The sequence below is a fragment of the Phalacrocorax carbo genome, chromosome 1, assembly GCF_963921805.1.
Source record: "Phalacrocorax carbo chromosome 1, bPhaCar2.1, whole genome shotgun sequence".
Lineage (NCBI taxonomy): Eukaryota > Metazoa > Chordata > Aves > Suliformes > Phalacrocoracidae > Phalacrocorax > Phalacrocorax carbo.
Window position 1 is genome coordinate 17,275,896 of NC_087513.1, and position 20,384 is coordinate 17,296,279.

General features: G+C 36.7%; 1 protein-coding gene across 6 annotated transcripts in view; it reads left to right on the top strand.

The window, feature by feature from the left end:
* CPNE8 (copine 8) overlaps positions 1-20,384 on the top strand; it is a 115,140-nt gene that overhangs the window by 50,795 nt on the left and 43,961 nt on the right. For 5 of the 6 annotated variants that reach the window (XM_064445397.1, XM_064445389.1, XM_064445382.1 and 2 more), the window contains 4 exons: positions 1,868-1,931; positions 6,758-6,861; positions 8,695-8,799; positions 15,365-15,406. In XM_064445397.1, coding sequence (XP_064301467.1) covers positions 1,868-1,931; positions 6,758-6,861; positions 8,695-8,799; positions 15,365-15,406 — 315 coding nt within the window. Of the gene's footprint in view, positions 1-1,867; positions 1,932-6,757; positions 6,862-8,694; positions 8,800-12,210; positions 13,308-15,364; positions 15,407-20,384 lie in introns of those variants that run through there. The other variant, XM_064445412.1, reaches the window with a different exon arrangement.

The following is a 20,384-nucleotide window of genomic DNA, read 5'->3' on the forward strand; positions in this document are numbered from 1 at the left end:
TTTCTATTTCTTCCTTACCTGTCAGAGCCAGGGTCAAGGTCATTTGTTCTTGAAACATTTTACCATGTAAGATCAATATCATCCTGATAACTAAGTCATTTCTACTGCTGCTCTTACTACCAAATTCCAAAAGTTTTTGAAGCTTCAAGAGGTACTGTTCAAAAGAAAAAAATGCAGCTTTTTAGTCTTTTGAAAATCTGAGATTTCAGTTTCAATATCCCATTGCTACAGAGGCTAAAATGGGTAATTTTCAGTCATGAGCACATGAGTCACATGAAGGGTGACAGCTTTAAAACCAGATGATTTGAAGATACTGATAAAACTATGAATCATACTGTGTAACATTTGGAATGACCAGATACTTTTTTTTCCTGTTACTTGAAGAAAATTCTGCTTGGTCTTAAAGTATTGTACTTTCTAAATCATACTGCATTAAATGAAAGAGTGCCATAAGTTTTGGAGGTTTTAAATCATGTAAAATTTCACAACAAAAACTTTAATGGTTTCCCTATCCACTGTTTTCCTTGTGAAATGAAGCTTTACGATGTGGCACTGAGGAGGTCCAAGACAGCAGTCGTGTATCTCTCTGATTACTGGCAAATGACTGCAGCGGTATAAGAGCAGCATTCCCTGATGTATTCCTTATAGACTTAAACATCAACTTCTAAACAAGAGTTCCACTGAGCTTGCAAAAACTTGCAGCAGTATTTGCTCCTTTATTTGTAATTTCTAAACTTTTATCTGCCTTTAAGTACTATTTTCCCACCAGTTGTTTGTTATACCACAGTCTTGCTAAACTTATTTAAAGTTGTAGAGCATTGTAAAAAATTTCAAAAGGATTGAGGGAACTAATAAGCGAAATAAGAACAACAGTAAATGTTTACATTAATTTTTTGTCATAACAGAAGAACAGGAGTGCCCTCTAGTTCTCTTTGAAAAACTTAAAACATACAATCAATTTGAAAATATAATTTTACCTTAATGTCTCCTTGGAAAGTAATTTTATTCAAATAATTAACTCTTTTCAAGAAAGACATAAAGAAATAAAGAACTAGAAATAGGCATAAGCAATAGCATTAGTTTTGAAAAAAATCTAGAAGTAATTGCCATGGTCTGTGCTAATGGACATACTAATAGACATCAGGATATTGCAGAACTTCTCATTTATAGTATAGCATCGTACAGAAAGTTGCATCTAAATATTTGTACTTCTTCCTCCACCACCAGACCCCTCCCCCTAAAAGGCTGCTTCCACTGAATACTATCAGATTATGTGTGGCTTTTTTGTTCCTGTATTATTCGTTTTGCTAAGGATCTGTTTTGTGCTTTCTGGTGTTGCAGCAGCATGATTTGAGTTGCTGTCTGGGTGAATTATAATTTATTTTGCTACTGCTGTATCTGAGATGATGGTGAGAATATTATATGTCTTCATAAACATCTTAGAATAAATACTGTAAAATAAGGCTGTATGTAGTTTTAAATATATTTTAGGTATTTTGTTTAAGGAAAATTTGCAAAAGGATGCTTTTCTCAAATCAGTAAGTTGTGGAGCCATCTCTAAACAAAACATCAATGGGAGGGTGGAAAACAGAATTTCTGATATTGTAATTTCATCCCATTTAAACTTGTTATGCTATTTCCTTTAAAATTGAAACTGACTTGTTTCTTGCTAGTTAGAGTAAATATGCAGCTCATTTACCAATTCACTTAGGATAAAACAACTTTTTTACACAAGACAAGTGTCAGAAAAGGGAAACTGTATAGCATGCCATCAGTTTTGTGACTTGAAAGCTTACCTTGTACTTATCTGTGTCAGCTGTAACTTTCATAAATTATATTAAGGTGATGTAGTTGTATTTTCTTGCAGAGGAATTCCTGGGAAGAAATGTGGAACAGTCATAGTGACAGCAGAGGAACTGGGCTGTTGCCGAGTAAGTGTGTATTCATTGCTTTTTTAAAAATAAAATGAAAATAATGTTGTGATTTATACTGCAACAGATTATCAAAGGTATAATGTATAAATTTGCATTTTGTGATATATGTAAGAAGTTAGGATACTTTTTTCCTATCAGTTACTTATAGTTTTATATAGCAGAAGCAGAAAGAAGCCGAAAACAATACAAAGCATAAAGTTTTTGATTCTTGGATGATTTTAAATCTAGTCTTTGTTTCCCCAAGTAATTAATCACATTTTAATCCCTTAGTGTCCAGTTTTTAACAAAGATCCATTTGTTTCAGCCATGGAATTATGTTTCCATTATTGAATATTGATGTTACATGAACATCCAAGTAAAATTTTGGATTTTTAACCTTATAATTAAAAGGTTTTATGCTAATAGTGAGCCACATTATTTAAAAAATGTGAAATTCATATTTATTAGAAAAAAGTAGAAAAGTATTTCAAAGAATTGCCATAGAAGAGTTTAAACAGTTTTCTTCAAAGAAAGTGGAGACTTCCTTGGCCTGTTAATGGCAGATGCCTACTTATTTCATACAAAACAGAATATGTGGGTGGGGGCAGCGGGGAATTTGGCTGGTTAAGGGGAGAGATGTGGTGTGGTCATGACCTTCCCTAGGAGTGCCACAGCTCCTCCCCCTCCCAGGATTCCTGGAGAAGTGGATTGGGCAGAGGTGGCTTGCTGGTCAGAAAGCACCTGGCAGCCAGGCTTCACAGTGCTGAACGAGCTAGCAGCAATCTGTGAATCGTAGGGATACAGAGGCTGGAAGGAAGAGTAAGGAAGGATTATAGGTATGAGGTGATAAAGACTGGTTGGTGTCTAAAGAGGGGGACAGTTCGTCAAAATATGGTATATATTAGATGGGGCTGTAGGGTGTATCTTTGAAGAGTATGCAATGACAAGATAGCAATCTTAAATGAAGAAAGCAATTAGTTTCAGGCATTTGAGGAGAATGTGCAGGGAATCTGGAGAGTACAAGATTAGATACATAAACCTATAAAAATACCTTGAGGCTTGAAGAGATTTGTTTCTGGAGCTGTTTTTTTAATTTGGTGGTGTTGATGGGGTAATGCTTCACCTTATGTATAACTTCTAACTTTTACACCATGTCATAAGTGGTTAATTTTTTTCTGTTTATGCAATAGTAGTGTTTCTCTCTTTTTACTAATATAATAGCTAATCTGTTTAGGCCTTATTTTCTTAATTTCATTAGATATTTAAAGTAAAAAGAAAATCTTAATTTGCCTTATTTCCAGTTTAGTCAAGTTTGTATTATTTCTCTGCAGAAGTGGTATATTTGAATAGCACACTCATGTGAATCTTATTTGCCTTTTCCAGGCAACCTGCCAGTCCTGCACAGTTACCTTAATAGGGTGCACCAACTCAGTCTCATTTAATTCCCACTTTGCAATAGGAAAGACCTGTATACCAGTATGAATGAATAAGTATGTAGTACATGATCAAAATGTTCACACTTTATCAGATGACAAAATGGGTACATCATTTAATTGCTTTCCTGCAGAAATTGTACTTCTACATTTCTTGAGAAGTTAAGCTCCTACCACTCTTAAGCCATCACCCCAAGCATTTATTGGTAACCTTAAAAGAGACTAAAGGCAATTTTTTTCCTCATATTCTGGGTTTTTCCTCCAAGATAAGCATTTGTATCCCAGTTGTAACAAACTGTTTAAAAGTCACAAATATGTCACTAAATCCAAAATCAGAATAGGATTTGTTTTTCTTTCCCTTTTAATGAAGACACATACTAGGTGCCTTCCAAGGCCTTCATGTTCTTCTAAATTCACCCCACTTAAATTTTGCAAATATGATGGCTAGTTCAAAATCACTGAAGAGAACTTGCAAAGAATTAGGGACTCAGTCTCTCTCTTGCACTCTTCTGCATTCTCTGTCATGCTCTTTCATGCGCGCCCTCTCTCACACAATCTCTTGCACTGTCTCACCAGCTCTCACATACTTTCTTTGTGATGTTTTCCTACCTAAGGTTATTCAGTATTTGGATTAATTCTTACCTGATCTTCTTAGATTTTTTTGCCAAACTTTCATAGCTCATATTCAGAATAGGAAAGATTTTTAGAGTCACTGAATTACTGAGGGTCTTGGTTTATCCCCCGTTGGCAACCAAGCACCACACAGCCACTTGCATACCCTCCTCCCACCCCATGGTGGGATGGGGGGGAGAATCTGAAGAGCAAACATAAGAAAACTTGTGGGCTAAAATAAGAATAGTTTAATAATAATAATTAAAAATTGTAATGAAAACAATGAGAGAGACAGGAAGAAAACCCTGGAAAAAACAAGTGATGCAAACTGCTCACCACCTGCCAACCGATACCCAGCCAGTTCCCGAGCAGTGATCACTCCCCCAGTTTATATACTGAGCATGATGTCATGAATAGCATGGAATATCCCTTTAGCCAGTTTGAATCAGCTGTCTTGGTTGTGTCCCCTCCCAGCTTCTTCTGGAAGAAGCATGGGAGAAGCTAGCAGAACATGGGAAACTGAAAAGTCCTTGACTTAGTGTAAGCACTACTTACCAACAACTGAAACATCAGTGTGTTATCACTGATGTTTTATATATTTAGTATTCTCATACTAAATCCAAAACACAGCACTATACCAGCTACTACTTGTTCTTCCACTGGATACCACTAAGCAGAGTATGTTTACTCCCTCCCATCAGGTATTTATAGAAATTAATAAAATCCCCTGAGCCTTCTTTTCTCCAGGCAAATACTTCCAACTCTCTCGACCATCTCTCAAATGAGGAGAGGCTCACTCCTTAATTATTTTAGTGACCCTGTTACTGGAATCACTCCAGTATGTCCATGTCTTTCTTCTACCGGAGAGCCCAGAACTGAACAAAGTACTCCAGGAGTAGCCTCACCAGTGCTGAGTCACTTCCTTCAACTTTCTGTCAAGCAGTCTTCCTAAAACATGCCCAGGAGGTTATTGGCCATTTTTGCTGCCAAGGGCACATTGGTCAACTTGTTGTCCACCAAGACCCTCCAGTCCTTTTTTACAAAGCTGCTTTCCAGCTCTTTGACCTGCAACCTCTACTGGTGCACGGGGTTATTACCCTCCAAGTATAGTACTTGGCATTTCTCTCTGTTGAAATCCATGAGGTTCATGTTGGTTTGTTTTTCCAGCCTGAACAGGTGCCTCTGAATGGCAGCACACCCACCTGGTGTATAAGCTGCTACTTCTGGTTTGGTATCATCTGCAAACTTGCTGAGGGTCTACTCTGTCTCATCAATCAGGTCATTAATGAAGATGTTAAATATTATTGTCCCTATTTTTGACACCTGGGGTACACCACTAGTGACTGGTCTCCAGCTGGACTTTGTGCCACTGATCATGACCCTTTGAAGCCCAACAGTTCAGGCAGTTTTCAGGCCACCTCACTGTTCAGTTATCTAGTCTGTAATTCGTCAGTCTGTGAACAAGGATGCTATGGGAGATGGTGTCTAGGGCCATGCTAAGGTCAGGATAAACAACCTCCACCAGTCTTCCCTCATCCACTGAGCCACTCATTTCGTGAGGGAAGGTTTCAGGTTGATCAGGCATGAATCTTCCCTCTGTAAATCCATGCTGACGACTCTCAGCCACCTTTTTGTCTTTCATGTGTTAGGAAATGTTTTCCATGATTATTTGCTCTATCATCTCAGGGATTAAGGAAAGAATGGCCTGGATCCTCTTCCTTACCTTTTCTTGAACATAGGAATGGCATTTGCTTTCTCCTAGTTGTCAGGAACTTCTCCAGAACATCATGACTTTCCAAAGATAATCAAAAGTGGCCTCACAGTGACATTGGCCAACTCTGTCAGCACTCACAGGTGCATCCTGTCAGGTCCCAAGAACTTCTGTATGTCTAGTCTGTTTAAATGTTCCCTTACCTGGTCTTCTTCTACCAAGGCAAGTCGTCCTTGTTCCAGACTTTCTCAGGTCTGGGTCTCAGGTGCTCAGGATTCTTGAATGCAAATCTTACCAGTAAAGGCCAAGGCATAGAAGGCTATGAGAAACACAGACTTTTCCATGTCTTTTGTCATTTGGTCCCCTGCCCCACTCAGTGGTGAGCCCACATTTTCCCTAGCCTTCCTGTCACTGCTGTTACACCTGTAGACCTGTTTATGGAACACTGTCTTCCAGCAGGCCCTGCCCCAGTTAGCAGGTGAGTCTGCAGGTTTATCTTTGCATTTATAATGCTTCTCATACTCTTGACTCTGCCCAAAGAGTTGAACATGTGTGACTACCTCACCACAGCAAAGAAAGTTTTCTCCTTATCTGTCATGAGAATGGGTGTATTTGGTATCTTCCAAGCTAATTTTCTGGAAGCTTCTAGACTCTTAGTTGCAAGCTGCTAAGCCATTTGCTTTACAGACAGCAGGAGCAGACAACTGCAGGTTTAAGTCACTGAAGGAATGAGGATTAGTCATGTCTCACTGGAGTTTTTAGAATTAATTCTAATATGTGTGCCTTGCCTGTGCATCTACTTCCCTGAGAAGGCAATTTTGGATGTCAGAAAATACTGCAAAAATCCTGAGACATTTAGCATAGAAATTTACCCTTCATCTGCACTCCCCCTACAAAGGAATTCTTGGTTCCAGCAGTTCAAACTGCACTATAAGGACACTGCAGGAATGTGAACATACAGAGAGTGTCTAGAAGGCAGATATTTATTAATTTATTTTGTTTTCTATTTGTATGGTTATTAGTCAATTATTTTTTTTAGTGTAGTAAACTGCATTTTATATGTAATTTTTCTGTATTACCCATTTCAGGATTCAGTTTTAATGCAATTTTGTGCAAACAAACTAGACAAGAAGGACTTCTTTGGGAAATCTGATCCTTTCCTTGTATTTCATCGAAGCAATGAAGATGGCAGGTAGATGCCTGTTAAGTATTTCTGCTGCTAAACAGTAGGCAACTTATTTATTTGCAGATGGTAATACTGTTTTCATTTTTTAATATATTTGTCAGATTAAGCTGTGCTTCTTTTACAATATTTGTTGGATTAGTTTGTTGGAAGTATATCATGTTTTGCAGTGTAGGAATAAACTATTGTAACGAATAGATCAAATATTGCAACTCAGGGTTTTGAGTTGAATGTATGATAAATATAGAGCACTATGAAAATTAATTGTAATAAAAATAGTTAAATAGCGTTACTTTTGCTAAGATATAACATGCTTTTAAATTAAATAGAATTCTCAAAGAAAATTGTGGCTGCAGAATATGCTAATGCTTAGAAATTGTTTTAGGTAAAAGCATTTTATACTGCAAAGCTGGAAATATTTTTTTTCATTTTAACAGAGTTCTAGGAAGTAGAATTCAAAAATACCTTAAATAGAATTTTTTTTTAAAGTGGCTGTTTGCTACATTCATGCCTTAATTTGTTAAAGTAGGTTAATCTCTCCTGTTCTGCTGCTAAGACTTGACATGCTAACTTCTGGTCACCATACTGCTTATGTGGGGAGCCTCCTGGCAGGTTAAGTTTTCTTGGAAACTGACAGTCCTCACATATAACATCGTATCAAACCAGAGGCTAGACATGTATGACATCACGTGTTTCAGTAGCTTAACTGGAACAGTTGTTAACAAAAACCTTGTATGGGTGTATGTGTGTCTGTTCCCTTCTCTTTTCCTCTTGGAGGCAGATTATAGGAATAGCTTCCTGAATAAACGCTGAATCTCTTAAATTGCAAGCCTGGAGGAGTTACGGCTCCTTTGCGAGTGGCATTAAGATCATTAGTGGCACTTCCCTGGGCATTAATGGGAGTGCTAGTATATGCAGTTTCTCTTGGCCTTGAGTGCCATGCTTTTCCACTTCCTTACAAGAGCTAAGTGGTGAGCCAGATTCTTTACTGGTATCCTGAATGCAAAAGGAGATTGGGGCGGTACTTCTGCACCCATGGGCAGATGGATGCTCTCTTTTCTGTCTCGTAGCTTCAGGCATGCCTTCTGAATCATAGCCAGGATAAAAACATAGGCCTTTGGAATGTAAGGAAAATATTTCCTCAAAGGACAACTTTAGTTACATCTGTGTGTAGAATTTCAGTAGTGATTCCACCAGTGACCTTGCGTCCTATTTTCTTTTGGCCAATTTTGTCCCCAAGATGAGGATCCAAAAGAAGTATTTTACATTTGCATCATTTAGAGAAGGCAGAATGCATTGAAACAATTAACTGTATTTCACCTGAGACAAGCTGATTGTGGGATCTCACAGAGGCTTATGTGTTTTACCTAAGACAGCCCTGGTTGAAAAAATCATAGACATAAAATGGGGGACAATCATCAGAAAGCCATGACTCCCTTGGCTCAGTTTCTTAATTGCTAAGGAAGAGTCACATCCTTACCAGGCCACTTTCTTTCTGGATCTGTGACTGATTCCAGGCTGTACAGTGCCTGTTTAAACAAGTGGGACGGAGACTGCTCTTGCCTGAAATAACTCACTGAATGGTTTTAATTCTTGTTGAAGTTTTGGGTTAAAACATTTTAGGTTTAGAGTTTTTCAGCACCCTAGTCTGTAATCTCTCTCCAATAGGTCTGTCCTCTTTAGTCCTCCCTCCTCTCTAACTTCACTGGATTTCTTTTTTTCTTTTCTTAAATTTTATATGGACATTGTGTAAGTGAATACAGATTACAGTTCTTTTGCTTCCATGTTTGATGACACAAAAGAAGTAGTAAATAAATATAAAATATATCTTTTTTATTACAGTTTTACAATCTGCCACAAAACAGAAGTCATAAAAAATACATTAAATCCAGTGTGGCAGGCATTCAAGATTTCTGTCAGAGCGCTGTGTAATGGAGACTATGACCGGTAAGCTATGGGTTCAACTTTCTTAGCACATATGATTACCTTCCCCCACCTCATCTATTCTTTTATATATAAGTTTTTTGCTATGCAGTTCAGTTCCTGATGTTATTTAGGTTATTTAATCAGCATTTTGAAAGGATAATGTGTGTCCAAAACCATTCATCATGTTAAAGAATTTAGAAAAATAAAGCTAATATGCTAAATCTATAGGAAATGTTAGCGGTGATTTCTGGAAAAAAATTCTTTGCTCTCTATGTGTTTTGGTTCAGCCCCAGCTGGCAACTAAACACCATACAGCTGCCTGCTCACTGCCCCCACACCTGTGGGATGGGGGAGAGAATTGGAAGAGCAAAAGCAAAAAAAAAAGCTTGTGGGTTGAGATAAGAACAGTTTAATAATTAAAATAAAATAATAGTGATAATAATATTGATTATGATAATAATAACAATAATGATAATATAATAAAAAGGAAAAGGGAAAAAGGAAGAAAAAACAAAACCACAAACAATACAACTGCTCACCACCTGCTGACCGATGCTGCCAGTCCCCAAGCCGTGATTCCATCTGCCCCAGCCAGCCCCTCCTAATTAACATACTGGGCATGATGTTACATGATATGGAATATCCCTTTGGTCAGTTTGAATCAGCTCTCTTAGCTGTGCCCCCTCCCCTCCCGGCTTCTTGTGCACCCGGCAGAGCATGGGAAGCTGGAAAAGTTCTTGACTAGTACAAGCACTACCCAGCAACAACCAAAACATTGGTGTGTTATCTCAACATTGTTTTCATACTAAGTCCAAAGCACAGCAGTGTTCCAGCTGCAGTGAAGAAAATTCACTCTATCCCAGCTAAAACCATGACACTGTGGTGTGGTTAAGAAACAGTTAGAAAGAAAAGACTAATTTTAAAAATGGCCACTGTTACTAGTGTGCACAAGTATTTTTTAATAATGTTTTGATGAAAAACAGTTATGGTCTGTCTTCCTTGGGTGACATCGTAGTGTCAGAGGATGCTGATAAATGAAAGCCTTTAAAATATATATAAATAGATGAGAAATGCAGAAGGTAGTAATCATCTCAGATTTGAAGTTTTCAGTGATTCCATGCAAAACAATTGATCTTTGAAAAATGTGGTAATAATACCATGTTTTTAAGCAATATTTTACCAATAATAACAAGCAAATTTGTTAATCTGAGGAGCGATGGATATTTTTAGACTCCTTAAAAAATGGTCATGTTAACTTCTAACAATATCAACAAGAAAAATATTTAACTCCTACTGATGACTTCTTGTTCTGTTGTCACCATTCATATTTTTGAAATGCGTTCAGGTCTTGATGTTATTATTAAGAACCCAGTTAAATGGCTGGTAGTTTATCTATCTCTGCTACCTGAAATCTAACTTATTGGAATTATTTTAGTAAGGCTCTGAGGAAGTATAGACGTATCAATTAGTCATAATACTTTCAGCAGTGTAGAGTGTAATATTTAGTTTAAAATCCTTTGTTGGAACATATTGCTGCATGTAGAGAAATTAAGTAAGACTTTGCTCAAATTGATAATTTTCCTATGAGAGTGTCTTTGAAACAATCTTTAATTTGGAATTTAAGTAGTTTTGTTTTCTACCTTGGTTTTTCTTTTCAACTTCCACATGTGTGATTACCATCCACTTGTGTACATTTTATGTTACTATAGTACATATTTTGCCATGTCATAACTCTATTGCATTACTTTATCAAACTAATTATTCAGTGAAATGTGTACACTCAAATTATTTTAATCAGTTACCATGAAAGCCTAGTCTTCTGGGGAGGCATTCCTTGAACTTGTAATTTACTAGCTAATGCCAGGGGATAAAAAAACCAACTCTTGAATCAACTGACTGAATCTCAGAGGTCAATATGAAGAAGCAGAAGAGTAGAAGTGCTTATATTCACTAAGCTAAGCAGAATGCTCTCACAGTAATACACTTCAAGCTCTGTCTTTATAAACCACTTTTTAAAAAGTCAAAAGCTAATTGACTAGTGATTTTTTTCCTAGGAAACTTTTTTGGGGAATGGCCATTTTTAGTCTTTCTTTCTGGATCTTAGCTGCTTTATTTGATCTGTGATACTCTTGCAGTACTTGATGTCATGTTCCTTCAAACTGAAGGAAAAGGGGTTCTCCTACATTACTACCACTCTCCTTGTGAAGTATTTGATACAGTCATTGTCAGCCATGTTGGTTACTCTTTCAATTAGATGCCATTAAAATGCAGCCATTTTGTAAGAAGTACATTCTAATTAAATAGAATTTTTAACTTGTATATGGGTTCATGTGCATGATGCATAAGTAAAATAGTGCACATGAAGCTAGTCTCTGGATGCTGCACTATTTATCATGTTAAACAAAAAATATTTTAATAATAATTTTAAAAAGATATTTTGGTAGAGGCATATTGAAATAACTCCAGCATTCCAAAAGAGAATTAAAAAGTATAATATCATGCCTCAAATTATTGTGTAACTACTGTTTTCTCATGTTGATTCTGCTTTGAATGCTTTCAACATAGCGTGTTCAGTGAATGCCTTATGAATAAAAGGCTCCATGGTACCTCATAATCCTGCCTACAACAGTCATGTTTCAAATCAATAAATACTCATTAGCTGTCAGATTAATTCAAATTTGTATCTGCTGGTAGTCCAGAAAAAACATCCAAAGTTTGTTGGGGTTTTTTTTTTTGAAAACTTTTTCTAAACGTAGTGATTGGATTCCTAAGCTCAGCATGGCAATACATAAAACCACAAACCCCAAAAGTCTCTTTCATATAATGTTAGTTTCACAGATTAAATTTTGGTGCTCTGGGTTCTGAGATAGATGTGAGAGCTGGGAATAATGTCATTAGTAAGAATGTATCACAGTAAACATTCATTCTAGTTTTGGGGAGAGTAAATCTTCAGTTAGTGTATGCTTCTGAGTGAGCTCAGTTCACTTTTTCATTGTGAAAAGGCCAGGATTTGCTTAATTTTTCTCAAACTATGCAATCATACAATATGTTTTCATCCATCACAGGGATGGGATTTCAGTGCTACAGTAGTACTTGGTATCTCTAATGTTTTTGTTCTCCTTTGTCTTTCTCATAATATGAGCTCTCAAATAGCACTTACACACAGTTATTTTCTGCATAAAAGTTTTAAGAAATAGATGTCCTAAACTGCAACATTCTCTAACCTTGGCTTTTTTAAATGAAAGATTTTTTAAAAATTAAAATAGAGAACCCGGCCTCTAAACTGTGTCCTTTAAGATAAAATAGCAGTGTAGAGAGGGTAAAATATCAGTATGTGAAGTTTTGAAAGGCCTTTTAATATCTTTCATGTCATGCAAAATAGGTAAAACTGGAGATCTGTGATCAATCCTTTTAATATGAAATAAATTTCAGGAGAGAGGAGCTTTATTCAAGGAAGAATTGCTCTTATTGAAGTTGCATGTCTGAAGATCCTTCTCAAGAATTTATCTTGGAAATCTTAAAAATTTATCTTAATAATTCAAGTTTTCTCTCTGAGATGATGTGGCTATTTGAACACAGATTTGTAAGACAATTCAAAACTCAAGTCCCACTAAACCTTATGTAAATTGTAACTTAATAGTGTGTCCAGTCTATCTTAATAGTAACAGGTTTTGAAACCTGGAAGTAAAATAATGGTTCTCTAGGGAAAAAACTCTGTGATATTGCCTTTCTCACTAAATTAAATACAGTTTCCTTTCAAGGGTCAGATACTTGGTGGGATAAAGTAGGTTTGGACCTGTTCTTGATTTAATTCCACAGGACAACTTTAACTTTAATAATTATAATTCCAAGGTAACTTGACCCCAAACTGAAATTCCACAAGAGGAATAAAGTGTAATACATGGTGTGGTCAGAGCCATTAAATTTGACACAAAGCAACTCCTTCTTTGCCTATTTTGGAGTATCATAAAAAATGTGAAAAACATCTAGACATGAATTTGTTGGTGTACATAATATCGGCTGTTGATCAACCGTATTCCCAAAGAGGCCCTTCCTAGTAAAGAAAATTATTCAACATGTATTCAGCTGTATCTCACAGGAAGAATGGGGAGCAGCTTCTGTGGAAGCAAATTATAAAGTAGGTGCTTGAATTCCTGCCCCTCTACTAATACCACAGACCTGATGACTTCACTTCATATGAAACTGTTCTGAAGAGTAAAAATAAGCATGTTGTTGCTTAAAATATAAGAAGTCTGGAGGTGTTATTTTTCTATCCCATGTTCAGTTCATTTTAGACTGGATAGGATTCATTATTACTGATTGTTGAATTTACTTATATATATGATCTTTCTGTAGTAAAAGGAGATAAATAAAATTATATGCTATCTCAATCCTGATATGCTTCCTGTTTCATTAATGATGTTGATGACAATATGCTCCATAGCATTTGCATTTAAGAAATCCACTCTTCAAGTAGATATGTAAAAGAAGGTTGATCATTTACATGGGGAATTTTTGTTTTCTACATTTTGTCTGTTTCCCAGTCATCCCTGAAGCAAGGATAGTTAGCGCTGTCCTCAGAGGTTCACTTTACTCATAAGGAAACAGTTCATCTCCACATTCATCTTCCATTTGCAGCGTTTACGTGTGTATAGAGTCATAGAATGGTTTGGGTTTGAAGAGACCTTTAAAGGTCATCCAGTCCAACCCTCCTGCAGAGAGCAGGGACATCTTCAACTAGATCCGGTTGCTCAAAGCCCCATCCTACCTGGCCCTGAACACTTCCAGGGATGAGGCATCCACAGCTTCTCTGGGCAACCTGTTCCAGTGACCCATCACCCTCATTGTAAAAAATTTCTTCCGTATGTCCAGTTTAAATCTACCCTCCTTTGGTTTAAAACCATGACCCTTTGTCCTGTCACTACAGGCCCTACTAAAAAGTTGGTCTCAGTCTTTCTTATAAGCCCCATTTATATATTGAAAGGCCACAATAAGGTCTCCCCAGAGACTTGACTTCTCCAAGCTGACCAACCCCAACTCTCTGAGCCTTTCCTCATAGAGTTATAATCTCATAAGTGTGAAGTATTGCACAGGAGGTACATGAGCTTGCTTACTGGATCATACTTTTAGTTAAACTGTTTCAGTATCCTCTCTCAGTATCCTGATTCACACAGTAGCCAGTTGCAAATTCATCAGAGGGATGCTCAAGAAACTGTATGAAACAGTTATATACCTAACAGTTTTCACGAGGCGCTTTTCTGAAAATTTGCCAATTAGTTATTGTTTTATACTGTGAAAAATTATTTTAGATCTGTGTATTATTTTTTGTGTATAATAATCTACTAGTTTGGCTTTCAATTCTGATTTAAATGAAATAAATTCTAATTAGTTCTCCTACTGAAAAAGTGTTAGCATTGAGTACTTGTGTGTTGGCAGACTTTAACGTTTTATTTCCTAACTTGCCTACCAGCTCCTGACTCACTAAGAGGAGGGTGAGTATTCCCACAGAGTCCAGGGCAATCTGTCAGTTTGGGAAAAACTGGTACACAGAGTCTGCCTCTGTTGTGTTCCCCCCCCCATATCCCACAATCTGCTTGTCCCATTTCATTCTGTGAAGCCAGAGTCATGGTTATGTTGTATAATCTGATGGTTATCTAGTGTAGTCTGATGAAAGAACTAAACAACTATCCTATTGGCTTTATAGGAATTAAAAAAACAATTACGCTACACTTTTCTGTCCTCTTTTGTCAGATAACCAAGCAGCCTTCTCTTCTACTGGGAGGTAGGGGGGAGTTTAAAAGGGGTAAAATGCAGTCTTTAAAGAACTGCAAGTTTATTTCATCTACAGCCACAGACAGGGCCTTCACAAAATCTTGGGTGGATCTCACAGAGTTTTCATTTTTCACCACTACACAACGTTTAGAAGAGGTTAATACTGTCTAACAGATTGAAGTTTTATTGTATTCTGGAGCAGTTATTTTCATTTAAGAACCAAAATGTAGGGACTAGAATTCCTTACTCCTTTAAATGTGCTTTACTTTGTATTGTGAACATTGCTTTTAAACTGTACTTTGCTGTTTAATAATTTTGTTTTGTAAGGGCCCTCTCAATCTCCACACTCTTCTCAAATATGGATGTATTACTTTTTTCTCTAAGATGTTATTACCCCACAGTAGGTATCCATTTTCCATATAATAGCATATACCAAAGAAACCTTCACAATCAGTTCCAGTTTGTTAATGCTTTTAAAAACTTTGATAATACTTTAAGGTTTAGAGAATAATTTATCCAAAAAATGCAGAACCTTCAGAGCAACAGCAATGAAAAATAACTCGGTTAAATTTCCAATGTGTTTGTTTCCTTAGCTTCCACTGTATTTTACTATTAATTTATGAAGATATGTTGGGTAACGTGAGTGACTTACTATTTTCTGCCCCATAAAAAATTGCTGGAAAATTCTGCCTTCTGGTTTTGGCAAACTGATGCACCCATGTGCTATTAAAGTACAAGTATTAAAGGCAATCCTGGTATGTTTTAATATATATATTTTAATAGGGTTGGTGTTTTTTTTATTATTTTTTTTTAGGACAATTAAAGTAGAAGTGTATGATTGGGATAGAGATGGAAGGTAAGACATCAATTCTATTGTTAAACTTCAAGGGTATCCATGCATTTTTGTACATGTTTTAAAATGCACATAAGTATATAGTGGCCAGAACAGGACTAGAGAATGGTATTTATCAATATTTAGAGGTACAGGTGCTGGAAAAAAGAGTTTTGCTGACAAACAAACACAGGTTGGTTTTGTTTTGCAGTTGTGGTAAATGCTGATATATTAGCCCATTTTAGACATGATGTGTGTGTATTGATATATGGAACAATGAAGATGTAATGCTTTGTGATCTGTAAAATCAGTTTGGTGAATCTCATTATGTTATCAGTTAATGTACGTGTATGAAGAGAGGGACAATCCATTTTATAATCTACTTTCTTTTGCTTAAAACACTGCTTCATAAACTTGCTTTTCAAGTATGATAAAATGCCTGAGCCTGCAATTGCTACCTCATGGTTCCCTGGATATTGTAATGTGGAAACTACCTATTAATTATCATAATTTCAGATTGGGTTTGAATGTTCATTTCCATGCCTGTCTTCATCAAAACGTTGTTGTAAACTGTAGAGTTGGAAGACCTGGGTTTTAAATAACTCCATTGCTAGAAAGAGGATGGCAGAATATGTGTCGAATTTCTCTTGCTAAATTCAAGAGGGGCAATCGTTTACTATTCAAGCTTGTTGTCTGTACTGAGTGTACCCTTTTTCTGAAGAAATTTCAAATTGTCTTCATTTTGACAAACAAGATAGAATTATATTTTGATCAGACTGGATTGATACCTCTTGTTCTTCTAAAAATGTTTGAGCTCATATCTTTAATACTTTAATTAGAAACTGTACTCATAAATCATGGCACTGGAACTTATGGGCAATACAAGAATATGTTGATTTCTATTTATCTTTAAGTTGGTTTGCTTTATTTATTTCCTATTAATCTGAATTTATATTTTTAAATATATGGATATGCACTTACATTTGGGTTTTTAAGAGTATATTTTTTATTTTACAGTAATGTCTTTACTATTGTTAATGCAATTTGATTCTACTTTTAGAGCTAACGATATTGTGCTTCTGTAGCCCAATAGATCTTGTAATCATAATAGGTGAATTTATCCTGTGTTGCCATTCATTTCCTTGCTGACAAGGTCCAAAACCAGTTTCAGCTTTCTCAGCTTATACTTTTGTCTTTTTGTTTCCATTATGAAGCCTGTTGATTCATAATGCATAAGCATTCTTATCACATGTTTACCCTCTATAAATACCTGAAAATTCATCCTTCTTGATTAGATATTCCCTGGAGTGACAAAATAACATATTCTGGCAATTAAAAACACAAGGATTTAAATTAACAAAGCAATATTAACAAACAATCACTGCATCACTGTAATGATGAATTTCTATTAACGTCATCTGTTCCTCACTTAGATTTGCCAAATTCTTAAAAATGTGATATATTTACACGCGTATAAACCACAATATTTTTTGAGAATAATCTAACAATGAAAAGTTAAATTATATTGACAAGTTAATAAAAAATAAAGACTATATTTTATTAAGGTTTCAAAGCCCATGTACTGTCCCCTTTTGTCCAAAATCTGAAACTGAGGTATGATCAGAAAGAAAAGAAATCTGACAAATAACATTGTGTAGCTGCAGTTCTGAGTGAAATCTTCAACATACTATGGAATTCAGGCAAACATTAGCCTTTACACTCCCCCAGTTTGAAAGATTATCTGCATTTGCTCACATCCCACTCTGAATACCTATAAAATTAATATCTAAAAAGCAAAAAGTGAAGGGTAGTATTTACATGTATTCCTTTTTATTCTAGTGGTATGGTTTTTTGCTTTTTTCTTTCTACCTGTTTTGAATTTAGAAGCAGGCAGAACACTGACATGTTAATGTTAAATTCCTCATAAAGATGAGACAGGACTCATCTCATGTAACTTCAGACAATGTAAAAATCAGACAACTACACCGAACTAATCATTTAAGCTACTTCAGTAGCTTTCAGGGGAAAATTATCTGATTGAATCCTAACTGGAGTGAATTGCCATTTGGTGGTGCCTATGACTTGCTAGTGATCACAGCAAGAACCTAAGTGCCTAATTTAACTTTGACATGGCCAAATTTATCTGAAGTGAATTCCATTCAGAATTAGTCTATCTTTTTTTATACAATGTTGCCATTACTCAGTTTATCTTAATTTCCATTTTTGATGGTCTCTTTGTTTATAAGCAGTTTTTACACAAGCTGATATCCTCACTGGGCTGAATCTGTTTGCTCCAGAGATGTGCAGACTGGGCAGGAGCAACCTTTGAAAGATCATCAGAGCCTGCTAGAAAGCAAAGCAAGTTGTACTGAATATTGCAGGTTATTCTGCAATCAGTAAGGCATCGTTAATGTGCATATAATTGGTTTCTGAATCTTGACTTGACTTGACTCTGACTTCCTGAGTCTTGACTTAGAGGTTTTTTCTTTTTCCCTATTCTGTGTTATCTGTGCTTTGGGAAAACAGCACTAGGGTGCTTTGGGTTGAGCTTCTCACTGTCACTTCCATGAATTACACTGTTAAAAGTAATTGTATATTCTTAGCTCTCATTTATTTTCAAACATCACTTTTTCTTGACCAAAATGTAACAGAGGACCTTTGTAACATTAACAGTATTAATTATCGAACATTTCTTTGACTCAAACCAGTTTTTGTACAAAAGTTGTCAAAATGTGACCACTTGTTCTAAGTGATACCTTTTAGTGCTTCTAAAAGCTGTGACAAACCCCAAAATATTTGGTGCTATAAGAAGTCACAGAAGTTGGTTTTGTTACTTTGGACAAGCCCACTTGTGTGGAACAAAGTGACTTTATTTTTGTTGAGTGCCCGTAGCAATGAAGTACTTGCAGACAGGTCTTACAGAAGGAGAAAAACGTGATGATATGCAACTTCACATAGGCACATTAGCAATACTCTGATTATTTTTATTTCTCTCTGAAGGCTTTTTCACTAATTTCAGAGAAATTGTTACTTAGCAAGCATGGTGAAAAACCTTGATGCTTATGATCTGTTATGCAGAAGAAAAAAATTTTTTTATTATTTTAAAGTTGTAAATATTACCATACTAACCTAGGGCCACCGAAATATTCATGCGAGAAATCTAAACACTGCAGGAGAGATTGTAAATCTCAGATGCTAGGCTCTCTCACCTTATTTCTTGTCCTCCATCTTAATCCTCTTTCTCCAGTTAGATTTGCAGATTATGATGCTTTTCCCCTTTACTCATTGACATATTTCTGGTGATGAATGTCCTTTCCTCCATTGTTTTTTTCCATTAGATTATTAAAAAAAATCAAAGTTAATACACTTCTGAAAGTGATTTCCAGCACTTGCAGGTACCAAAAGTGGCAGATTTAGGGAAATGTGGTTCAGGTGATTGTTTTATGTGCTAAGAGACTCTGATTCAGCGTTCTGATATGCCACTCATGGACAAAAGTCTTTGAGTCTAGGAATACTTGGTGTTAGGAAGGCAAAGAAAATAACTTCCTTGAATTCTCAATCCAGAGACTAATAAGGAGATCCATTTGGTGAAGTGTGATCATGAGTATTGGGAGGGATCAGTATGTTGTTTTTTGTAATGAGTTATACTCCTGCCAGCAGGAGCAGGGAGGTGATCGTGCCCTTGTACTCGGCACTAGTGAGGCCGCACCTTGAGTACTGTGTGCAGTTTTGGGCCCCTCACTACAAGAAGGACATCGAGGTGCTGGAGCGTGTCCAGAGAAGGGCAACGAAGTTGGTGAAGGGTCTGGAGAGCAAGCCTGATGGGGAGAAGCTGAGGGAGCTGGGATTGTTTACTGTGGAGGAGGCTGAGGGGAGACCTTATCGCTCTCTACAACTACCTGAAAGGAGGTTGTAGCGAGGTGGGGGTCAGACTCTTCTCCCTGGAAAGAAACGATAGGACAAGAGGAAATGGCCTCAAGCTGCGCCAGGGAAAGTTTAGGTTGGATATTAGGAAAAACGTCTTCACCGGAAGGGTTGTCAGGCATTGGAAAAGGCTGCCCAGGGAGGTGGTTGAGTCTCCATCCCTGGAGGTATTTAAAAGAAGGGTAGATGTGGTGCTTGAGGATACAGTTTAGTGGTGGAGTTGGCAGTGATAGGTTAGAGGTTGGACTCGATGATCTCAAGGGTCTTTTCCAACCTTAACAATTCTATGATTCTATGATTCAAAGGCAAATGTTGACTGACAGGCACCCATCTTTCAGAGCCAACCTAGTGGGGAGGCGTACATCCATCTGAATACTGAGCATTAAGATCCAGGCTGATCTTTTAAGTGCAGAGAACTCTGAGCCTGGTTATATATGCCCATACCTTTTTAACATGATTAGTCAGAGGAATTATATATTTCTAGCTCAGTTCTTATCAGCCTCTGTATATTGCCACAAGGAAAAGAGGCTTTCCAGTGTCTCTCAGAATTAAGGAAACAATTACTTTTGAGCAATACAGATATATTCTTCCCCAGAGACAACTCTGTCTGGAATTGCTTACATTTCCTCTGTTTGCTACACCATGTTTGTAGGTAGTCATTGAGCTATTGTTTGATTTTATGCCTTTGAAATATACAAGCTGACTTGAAAATTTATGGTAAGAACTGTTATGAAAGGGAAAGATTCCTCTTTAACCAAGTGTGTTTTTCTGCAGTGCCATGCTTAGCTGAGGTTAAATACACCTTGTGTGCTACAGCCCATATAGAACTCGGTTCCATAGCCTGTATGGATGACTGCCTCAGGTCCACTGGTTAGATGGTCATTGCAATCTGGAGAGCATTTAATGAAAGGAGACAATACCTCCAGTTTCCTGATCTCTGAACTGGAAGGGGGGTGTTTTATGAGAGGTGATTCCTTCTGAATCTGAGTAATCAGGAATATCTTCACCATATAGTATTTCTCAAGCTTTCTTACAGGATGCTTTGCTTATTTCATGTGCATTAGCATGATGACTGGAC